At 36.4% G+C, this 11,179-nt stretch overlaps 2 protein-coding genes across 2 annotated transcripts; both read left to right on the plus strand.

Moving 5' to 3' along the window:
- Nucleotides 1–3,258: 3,258 nt before the first annotated feature.
- Nucleotides 3,259–3,815, plus strand: LOC121912849 (lactose-binding lectin l-2-like). Its single transcript, XM_042435327.1, has one exon. It carries the CDS (start codon nucleotides 3,259–3,261, stop codon nucleotides 3,745–3,747), a length of 489 nt encoding a protein of 162 aa, XP_042291261.1. The 3' UTR covers nucleotides 3,748–3,815.
- Nucleotides 3,816–8,000: 4,185 nt separating this feature from the next.
- On the plus strand, nucleotides 8,001–8,751 carry LOC121912844 (lactose-binding lectin l-2-like). The gene has a single exon (XM_042435321.1). It carries the CDS (start codon nucleotides 8,050–8,052, stop codon nucleotides 8,536–8,538), a length of 489 nt encoding a protein of 162 aa, XP_042291255.1. The 5' UTR covers nucleotides 8,001–8,049; the 3' UTR covers nucleotides 8,539–8,751.
- Nucleotides 8,752–11,179: the final 2,428 nt, after the last annotated feature.

An 11,179-nucleotide genomic window follows, 5' to 3' on the forward strand; every position in this document is an offset into this window, starting at 1 on the left:
TTGTCCCAATTTGACTATAAAATATGTTTATAGAATTACAGTAAAAGCATTTACTTTTAACAATAATGCAATAAAGACATTTCAATTCATAGATTTTTCTTCTTGCACGTTTGTTTAGATTTAAATGATTGTTTTAGTTAAAATGCTTTTACATGTCTGTTCTAGATTTTCATACTCTTTGCTTGTTGATGAAATGAAGGAACATCACATGAATTTTATATTCTGATTCATCAATAATAGGGAGTTTTGTTACCTTTAAGCAGCCTCCTCCAGAGGACAGTAATTCTCTTTTTAACTGCAACACAAAGTATCTTCCCAACTCTCCATAGACCTTATTAATACAGATTGTCATTTTAACTTTTAAGGTATACTTAATAAATGTGTAGCTTTTCCAGTATATATGTGTATATTTTAAACTGCCACTCTTCACATACACACAACATAACTGTTTGGCCTAACCTACCTAAAACGTTTAATCTGACATCTACAAGTAAATCCAGAGTTTTACATTTACTAACATGAGCAAACATATCTGTGGAGGTCTGCTTATACAGCTCCTCAATGGCAATTATAATGAGCCATTTTAATTCATTATGACACTGAGATATTTACAGCAATAGTGAATCTCTAAATTTTCTCTATTTCATACAAACATTATTTTGCTAATATCAGCTTTTCTACAACCAAAAACTAAAACTTGAGTTATATAACTGTTGACCATCAATGTCCATTTCTCACAGAAGTCACACGTTTTATTTCTTCACCTGCTGGTTTGCATAAATTTTAATATTCAAAGTGCTTGGCTGTCCTAGCTATTTATATTAGGTCTTAGATGAATATGGGAACAGCACAGGTGTAACAGCTGTTATGATGTAATCACAAGTACACTACCTAAAATACATGTAAATATATTTTTATGTATTCAAAACTCAATATTTACTGGGTTCTGATGGTAAAATCACACTGTTGTGAGTTAGTTTATATTAGATCTATTTAACACAGGTAGCAGTCAGGACTTAATACACTTTTTATATCTGTTCTTACTGAGGCTCTGGGCTTTTTCCCAAATCATTTTAGTGCCAAGAGCATCTTTACTTCATCACGAGGCAAAATCCAAAGGTTGATTTCAATGTGAAAAAGCAATATTATACAGAACTTTAATGTTATGATCAGCTTAGTCCTTGTCAGGCATTAAAAACTCTTTGAGAGACAGACTGTGATCACTTTTTATGACCAATACTTCCCTCAGATGATCACAGAAAATAAACATTCTTCTTGGCACTTTTTGGTAGTGTGTGGAAAAGCACTGAGCAACATAATATATGAACAGCTGCTTCGCTCTCTTTCCAGTTGGCATAAGCTATGACAAGAAACACTCCCTATTATGTGCATGTGTGTGTGTGTGTGCATCTGTGTGCATGTGTGCATGTGTGTGTGCGTGTGTGTGTGTGTGTGTGTGTGTGTGTGTGTGTGTGTGTGTGTGTGTGTGTGTGTGTGTGCGTCTGTGTGCATGTGTGTGTGTGTGTGTGTGTGTGTGTGTGCGCGTCTGTGTGCATGTGTGTGTGTGTGTGTGTGTGTGTGTGTTTGTGTGTTTGTGTGTGTGTGTGTGTGTGTGTGTGTGTGTGTGTATGTGTGTGAAAGGGAGGTAGGGTCACTGATGGTTGACACCCGGCAGCGATAAGGTTTGCTGATGCTGCTCAGGGGTGTCCACACTTAACCTGTAAATAATGATCCCATGCAGATATTTATAGGCCACTAATGTGGGGGAAGTATGTACACAAGTTATTTTATCAACCCAAATTTTCTCTGACATTTGACAGTCACACAGTTAACTTCCACTCATTGTGCAAAACAAAAACATATTATTAGGAGAATTAACAGTGAAATAATTCACTGTTTTTCACTTGCTTGTTTGTGTAAGTTTAGATTATTAAAGTGTTTTTCAAAGTCTGCTCCACCACTTCATAGACTCTGTGTAGTAGATAAATTTGGTAACAGCTGTTTTGATCACAAGAACACCGAGTACAAATACTCTGTGGGAGGGGGGTAAAGTGTAATAAAGTCAAATGTGTATGCGACATGTATTCATCATCATTTCAACTCAAAGATAAAATCACAATGAGTGAAATGTTCAGGGGAGAACCACAATTTTTTCCAAAGCATTTTACTTGTAAAAGCATCTTTGATTCATTACAAGACAAAAGTTAAAGATGATCTCAAGGTGAAGGCTCACTTTCATACAGAAATTCAGTGTTATGAGCAGTTTAGTGCTTGTCTGTGCATTAAAACTCTCTTTCAAAGTTAGACACTGATCCCTTTCTGTCACCAACATTTTCATTCAGATGTTCACAGAAAAGAAGAATTCTTCTGGAACTTCTTGGCAGAGCATGGAGAAAGGACAAAAACCTTCATTTAGTCTGCATATTTAAGGATAGCTTCACAACTTTTCAAGTCGGTCTTAAAACTCCAGTCAGGTGCCCATATGAACATTGAAACACTGTAATCATTCCTGCTTCTCACACTGACCATTAGAAGATCCTCCAAATGCATTTTCAATGTAAAAGGACAAAATTTGCCATCCTTGTTTTATGAAAAAATATATTTCAGAGTTTATTTGAATTTAATGTGAGGCTTACATCATCCACATTAGTTGAATTAAGTGGATATCTTCCAAAGTTAAAGTGTTTTAGTACAAAATTCCTCTTTGTTTCCCCAGACAGTCTTTCTCTGTTGAATGGCAGTGAGAGGATAGTAATAAAAAGAGGAACATTTGCAGTAAAAAGGTGGTAACTTTGGAAGATATCCACTCCATTTTACTTATTTGGATATAAGCTTCTTATAACCTGCAAATAGATTTTTGCACAAACTGAGGGCTGTCCATCACTTACATTGAAGCACATTAAGAATGACTCTTCTAACGGCCAGTATGAACAGGAGGAATGATTACAGCAAGAAAAAACACTTTCAATGTTCATATGTAAATATGAATGTTATTTTAAGACAAAACTAACTAACTAATTATAGTGTTGATATGAAATCTCATGGTGAATTGATGGTCTTTTCTTGGGTTATGCTCAGCTTCTGTGTGTTTCTGTGTGGGTGAAAATATTTGGCAAGTGCTCTTGACCAATCATATAATGCCAGCAGTGCAGACACCCTCTCTAAAGCATTTAAAAGAGAACAGCCTTTCCCCTGTCTCTGCACGATTCTTGATCACACCTCACAGTGCAGATCAGCTCCAATCAAGAAATTACCATCATGCTCTTGTTCCTCTTCTTGTTTGGTCTGGCTCTGGGTGCCGAGTCTCCTTCAGGTGACCATGAAATGAAGCTACAGCGTGGGAACTGTCCCATGTTCTGGTTCAGCTTCAACGGCCGCTGCTACAAGTATGTCGCCACACATATGACCTGGGCTGATGCAGAGCTCCACTGTGTGTCAGAGAGAGCCAACCTGGTGTCTATCCATAGTATGGAAGAAGAGCAGTTTGTTAGATCCCTGATTATGAATTTTGACACTGCTGAAGGATTCACCTGGATCGGACTCGATGACATCCCCAAAGAAGGCAGTTGGATGTGGTCTGATGGATGTGCAGTGAAATTTGTCTTTTGGGATGAAGGACAGCCAGACAATTCTGGAGGAAATGAAGACTGTGTTCACACCAACCATCGTATTGATCGGACATGGAATGATCTCCCATGTTCTTATACCCTTCCGTCTGTTTGTGCTTCTCGCATAGACTGTCCTTAGCAACTGGTATGACCTGGGCTGATGTAGAGCTCCACTGTGTGTCAGAGAGGCCAAGCTGCTGTCTATCCACAGTCTGGAACACAAAAAATAAACATATATACAATATTACGTGTGTGTACAGAAGTTATTTCTCTAACTCTCACTTCCACCATTGTTGGATGTTCACATATTCGACTCCAGTGGTTCAATAAAAAAATCTGTGTAAGTTTGCAAATTTCAGTTTGTGGACAATCTCTCAATTTCCTTTATTTTCATGAATATTGAACATTCACACATGTAACTCCAATGATTGGTCAAAAGAAATATTCACATAACTTTTTGATAGTCTCAAAATTGTCCTTTTTGTCCCAGTTTGACTATACAAAATGTATTATTTATAAAATTACAACAAAAAGCATTTACTTTTGACAATGGCATAAAGACATTTCAATCCATAGATTTTTCTTCTTGCACATTTGTGTAGATTTAAATGATTGTTTTAGTTAAAATGCTTTTACATGTCTATTCTAGATTTTCATACTCTTTGCTTGTTGATGAAATGAAGTAGCAGCACATGAATTTTATATTCTGATTCATCAATAATAGGGAGTTTTGTTACCTTTAAGCAGCCTCCTCCAGAGGACAATAATTCTCTTTTTAACTGCAACACAAAGTATCTTCCCAACTCTCCATAGACCTTATTAATGCAGATTGTCATTTTAACTTTTGAGGTATACTTAATAAATGTGTAGCTTTTCCAGTATATATGTGTATATTTTAAACTGCCACTCTTCACATACACACAACATAACTGTTTGGCCTAACCTACCTAAAACGTTTAATCTGACATCTACAAGTAAATCCAGAGTTTTACATTTACTAACATGAGCAAACATATCTGTGGAGGTCTACTTATACAGCTCCTCAATGGCAATAATAATGAGCCATTTTAATTCATTATGACACTGAGATATTTAAAGCAATATTGAATCTCTACATTTTATCTATCTCATGAAAACTTTTTGCTAATATCATCTTTTCTACAACCGAAAACAAAAACTTGAGTTATATAACTGTTGACCATTAACATCCATTTCTCACAGAAGTCACATGTTTTTTATTTCTTCACCTGCTGGTTTGCATAAATTCAAAGTGCTTGGCTGTCCTAGCTATTTATATTAGGTCTTAGATGAATGTGTGAACAGCACAGGTGTAACAGCTCTTATGATGTAATCACAAGTACACTACCTAAAATACACGTGAATATCTTTTTATGTATTCAAAACTCAATATTTACTTGGTTCTGATGGTAAAATCACACTGTTGTGAGTTAGTTTATATTAGATCTGTTTAACACAGGCAGCAGTCAGGGCTTAATACACTTTTTATGTCTGTTCTAACTGAGGCTCTGGGCTTTTTCCCAAATCATTTTAGTGCCAAGAGCATCTTTACTTCATCACAAGGCAAAATTCAAAGGTGAACACTTTAATGTTATGATCAGCTTAGTCCTTGTCAGACATTAAAAACTCTTTCAAAAGACAGACTGTGACCACTTTTTATGACCAATACTTCCCTCAGATGATCACAAAAAAATAAAAATTCTTCTTGGCACTTTTTGGTAGTGCATGGAGAAAAGATGTATTCATTCCTTAACTTAGTTTTGTTTTAAACAACACCAATCTGTTTTTACCTCACAGGGTCTTTATTGGGGTGGAAGGAGAGTGAATGAATTAGACCTTATATATTATTTGAATAAGTTGTAGGTTTTGTGTGACGTCTCCAGGTGTGCTGGTCTTTTTTGGCTCATGTTCAGATACTGTATGGCAGTGTGCAACTGACAATGTTTGCCAAGTGCACTTGGCCAATAATATTACACCAACAGTGCAGACACCCACTCCACAGCATGTAAAAGAAAACAGACTGTCACTTGTCTCCTCCAGGATCTCCATCCCACTCACTGGTGCTTGTTTAAAACAACACCAATCAGTTTTTACCTCACATCTTTATTGGGGTGGAAGGAGAGTGAATGGATTAGACCTGATGTATTATTTGAATAAGTTGTAGCTTTCATTTGACATTTCTAGGTGAGCTGGTCATTTCTGGCTTATGTTGGCAACTGAAAATGTTTGCCCAGAAAAAATGTGCACACAATTTTTAATGATCTCTATTTAAAAAAGAAAAAAAAACATTTTATGTATTCAGTTTTAACTATATTGTCTGTATATTTTTGTTTTCCAATATGAAGATTTTAATGTTGTTCCAAACTCTCACTATTGCAGGAATAAAATTCCGGTAGGGAAATATTAAATACTTAAAATATAATGTCACGAAAAATGAAATATTAGCTTAAAAAAACTGCAGAGGACATGACCTCTGTATCCTCAAAAAAACAGGACTATTGAGGATATGGAGGTCCTCAGACATTTTGATTTGTCCTTTGGGAAAAGCACAGATGTTACTAATAACATTAATGATGGCTCTGTTTGATTCAAGTGTTCCAGTAAGCCGTGACAGTGTGACAGTGAGCCTGCATGCACACTACAAGACCCTAAAACTGAACCAGTTAAATGTAATTCAGTCATAATTTATTATATCACACCTCTGACATGTAAAAAATATCTTCAGTAAAAAAGATCTATGGTAGCTACGGCCTTGTTAAGTACAGACTGTTATATAACTGACATCTTGGTAAGCCTGTAGACTTTACCAAGAGAGCCATTGAGACCGATTCTTGTTTATTTTAAAAATGTTGTGTAAATTTAAGTCTTAATCAGGGGTGTCCACACTTAACATGTAATTAATGATCCCATGCAGATATTTATAGGCCACTAATGTGGGGGAAGTATGTACACAAGTTATTTTATCAACCCAAATTTTCTCTGACACTTGACAGTCACACAGGTAACTTCCACTCATTGTGCAAAACAAAACAATATTAGGAGAATTAACAGTGAAATAACAGTTTTTTACTTGCTTGTTTGTGTAAGTTTAGATTATTAAAGTGTTTTTCAAAGTCTGCTCCACCACTTCATAGACTCTGTGTAGTAGATAAATTTGGTAACAGCTGTTTTGATCACAAGAACACCGAGTACAAATACTCTGTGGGAGGGGGGTAAAGTGTAATAAAGTCATGTATGCAACACGTGTTCAACATCATTTCAACCTAAAGGTAAAATCACAATGAGTGAAATGTTCAAGTGAGAACCACAATTTTCCAAAGCATTTTACTTGTAAAAGCATCTTTGATTCATTACAAGACAAAAGTTAAAGATGATCTCAAGGTGAAGGCTCACTTTCATACAGAAATTCAGTGTTATGAGCAGTTTAGTGCTTGTCTGTGCATTAAAACTCTCTTTCAAAGACAGACACTGATCCCTTTTATCACCAACATTTTCATTCAGATGTTCACAGAAAAGAAAAATTCTTCTGGAACTTCTTGGCAGAGCATGGAGAAAGGACGAAAACCTTCATTTAGTTAGCATATTTAAGGATAGCTTCACAATTTTTCAAGTCGGTCTTAAAACTCCAGTCAGGTGCCCATATGGACATTGAAACACTGTAATCATTCCTGCTTTTCACACTGACCATTAGAAGATCCTCCAAATGCATTTTCAAAGTAAGTGGACAAAATTCATTGTTTATGAAAAAATATATTTCAGAGTTCATCTGAATTTAATGTGAGGCTTAAGTCGTCCACACTAGTTGAATTAAGTGGATATCTTCCAAAGCTAAAGTGTTTTAGTACAAAATTCCTCTTTGTTTCCCCAGACAGCCTTTCTCTGTTGAATGGCAGTGAGAGGATAGTAATAAAAAGAGGAACATTTGCAGTAAAAAGGTGGAAAATATCCACTTGATTTTACTAATTTGAATATAAGCTTCTTATAACCTGCAAATAGATTTTTGCACAAACTGAGGGCTGTCCATCACTTACATTGAAGCACATTAAGAATGAATCTTCTAATGGCCAGTATGAACAGGAGGAATAATTACAGCAAGAAAAAACATTTTCAATGTTCATATGTAAATATGAATATTATTTTAAGACAAAACTAACTAACTAATTATAGTGTTGATATGAAATCTCATGGTGAATTGATGGTCTTTTCTTGGGTTATGTTCAGATTCTGTGTGTTACTGTGTGGGTGAAAATGTTTGGCAAGTGCTCTTGACCAATCATATAATGCCAGCAGTGCAGACACCCTCTCGAAAGCATTTAAAAGAGAACAGCCTTTCCCCTGTCTCTGCACGATTCTTGATCACCCCCCACAGTGCAGATCAGCTCCAACCAAGAAATTACCAACACTCTTGTCCTGACTTGACAACATGCTCTTGTTCCTCTTTTTGTTTGGTCTGGCTCTGGGTGCCGAGTCTCCTTCAGGTGACCATGAGATGAAGCTACAGCGTGGTAACTGTCCCATGTTCTGGTACAGCTTCAACGACCGCTGCTACAAGTATGTCTCCACGCGTATGACCTGGGCTGATGCAGAGCTCCACTGTGTGTCAGAGAGTGCCAACCTGGTGTCTATCCACAGTCTGGAAGAACAGAAGTTCGTCAAATCCCTGATCAAGAACTTTGACCATGCTGAGGGATTCACTTGGATCGGACTCAGTGACACCCAGAAGGAAGGAAGATGGATGTGGTCTGATGGATCTGCAGTGAACTTTGTCTTTTGGAATTCAGGAGAGCCAAGCAACGGAGGAGGAAATGAAGACTGTGTTCACAACAACTTCGGTACTGGTCTAAAATGGAATGATGTCCCATGTTCTAAAACCTTTCCGTCTGTTTGTGCTTCTCGCATAGGCTGTCCTTAGCAAGTGATATGGTTGCTATGGACAACCTGGTGAATTTCCAACTGTTGTTCTGTTAAAATTCAATGGGCCTCAACAAAAAAGTTACAAATGTTTATGAAGAAGTCATTTATCAAACCTTCATTTTCACCAGTGTTGGACATTCATAAAAGTTTGTCGCTACAGATAAGACCTGGGCTGATGCAGAGCTCCACTGTGTGTCAGAGAGGCCAATCTGGTGTCTATCCACAGTCTGGAACACAAAAAATAAACATATATACAATTTTACATGTGTGTACAGAAGTTATTTCTCTAACTCTTACTTTCACCATTGTTGGATGTTCATATGCTAAAAAGATCTATGGTAGTTACGGCCTTGTTAAGTACAGACTGTTATATAACTGACATCTTGGTAAGCCTGTAGACTTTACCAAGAGAGCCATCAAGACCTCTTCTTGTTTATTTTAAAAATGTTGTGTGAATTTAAGTCTTAATCAGGGGTCCAAACTTTACACGTAAATAATGATCCCATGCAGATATTTATAGGCCACTAATGTGGGGGAAGTATGTACACAAGTTATTTTATCAACCCAAATTTTCTCTGACATTTGACAGTCACACAGGTAACTTCCACTCATTGTGCAAAACAAAACAATATTAGGAGAATTAACAGTGAAATAATTCACTGTTTTTCACTTGCTTGTTTAGATTATTAAAGTGTTTTTCTAAGTCTGCTCCACCATTTCATAGACTCTGTGTAGTAGATAAATTTGGTAACAGCTGTTTCAATCACACAAACACTGAGTACAAATACTCTGTGGGAGGGGGGTAAAGTGCAATAAAGTCATGTATGCAACACGTGTTCAACATCGTTTCAACTCAAAGGTAAAATCACAATGAGTGAAATGTTCAAGTGAGAACCACAATTTTCCAAAGCATTTTACTTGTAAAAGCATCTTTGATTCATTACAAGACAAAAATTAAAGATGATCTCAAGATGAAGGCTCACTTTCATACAGAAATTCAGTGTTATGAGCAGTTTAGTGCTTGTCTGTGCATTAAAACTCTTTATAAGATAGACACTGATCCCTTTTATCACCAACATTTTCCTTCAGATATTCACAGAAAAGAAAAAATCCTCTGGAACTTCTTGGCAGAGCATGGAGAAAGGATAAAAAGGGGTGATTCAGATAAAAATGTGAAAAAAAATATAAAGATACACCTTTCTAAAAAGTTTGCTGTCTAACAATTTCATTTGGTTTAAGAGTTAATGGGAATTAACTCAATCAGCAATGAGAGCAAAGTGCACATGATCCTACCCTGTAATTCTGATGCAGCTTGATCACACCCTGGACAACAGTATTACAAAGTTGAAATTATATAATTATATTCCCCCGACATGTTTCAATTAATCAAGCAATGTAATGTGTGAACAGCTGCCTCTGTCTCAACTCAGCTGATTCCAGTTGGCATGAGCTGTGACAAGAAGCACTCCATGCCATGTGCTGCGTTTGTGTGTGTGTGTGTGTGTGTATGTGAAAGGGAGGTAGGGTCACTGATGGTTGACACCCAGCAGTGATAAGGTTTGCTGATGCTGCTAACCCCTATCATTTTGTAGTCATCCTGAGGAGTCTTTTACTCAGCAGGCTTCTGCCAACTAAACAACGGTGACGGATAATGAAGGAAGTGTCAGACTTTTAGAATTACTGAGGACAATCACCCTCACCCAGAAAAAATGTTCAGACATATCTTAATGATCTGAATTTAAAAAAACATTTCATTTATTCAGTTTCAGCTCTATTTTCTGTATATTTTTGTTTTCCAATATGAAGATCTTAATGTTGTTGCAAAGCTCTCACTATTGCAGCAATAAAATTCTGGCAGGGAAATATTAAATACTTAAAAAATAAGTGTTCAAAAAATGAAAAATATTAACTCACCCCAGGTTCCCAAAACCCACAAATCCCCTGTAAAAAACTGCAGAGGACATGACCTCCATATCCTCAAAAAACCAGGTCTATTGAGGATATGGAGGTCCTCAGACATTTTGATTTGTCATATTGGAAAAGCACAGATGTTACTAATAATATTAATGATGGCTCTGTTTGATTCAAGTGTTCCAGTAAGCCGTGACAGTGTGACAGTGAGCTAGCATGCACACTACAAGACCATGAAATTTAACCAGCTAAATGTAATTCAGCCATTATTTGTTATATCTCACCTGTAAAAATATCTTCAAGAAAAAATGATCTATGGTAGTTACGGCCTTGTTAAGTACAGACTGTTATACTGTTATCAAACTGACATCTTGGTAGGCCTGTAGACTTTACCAAGAGAGACATCAAGACCGATTCTTGTTTATTTTAAACATGTTGTGAATGAAGATCTTAATCAGGGGTGTCCACACTTAACACGTAAATAATGATCCCATGCAGATATTTATAGGCCACTAAAGTGGGGGAAGTATGTACACAAGTTATTTTATCAACCCAAATATTCTCTGACACTTGACAGTCACACAGATAACTTCCACTCATTGTGCAAAACAAAAACATATTATTAGGAGAATTAACAGTGAAATAATGTACTGTTTTTCACTTGCTTGTTTGTGTAAGTTTAGATTATTAAAGTGTTTTTCAAAGTCTGCTCCACCATTTCATAGACT

The sequence above is a fragment of the Thunnus maccoyii genome, chromosome 15, assembly GCF_910596095.1.
Source record: "Thunnus maccoyii chromosome 15, fThuMac1.1, whole genome shotgun sequence".
Lineage (NCBI taxonomy): Eukaryota > Metazoa > Chordata > Actinopteri > Scombriformes > Scombridae > Thunnus > Thunnus maccoyii.

Coding starts and splice junctions, on each gene's coding strand:
- LOC121912849 (XM_042435327.1), top strand. CDS start 3,259: ATGCTCTTGTTCCTCTTCTTGTTTGGTCTGGCTCTGGGTGCCGAGTCT.
- LOC121912844 (XM_042435321.1), top strand. CDS start 8,050: ATGCTCTTGTTCCTCTTTTTGTTTGGTCTGGCTCTGGGTGCCGAGTCT.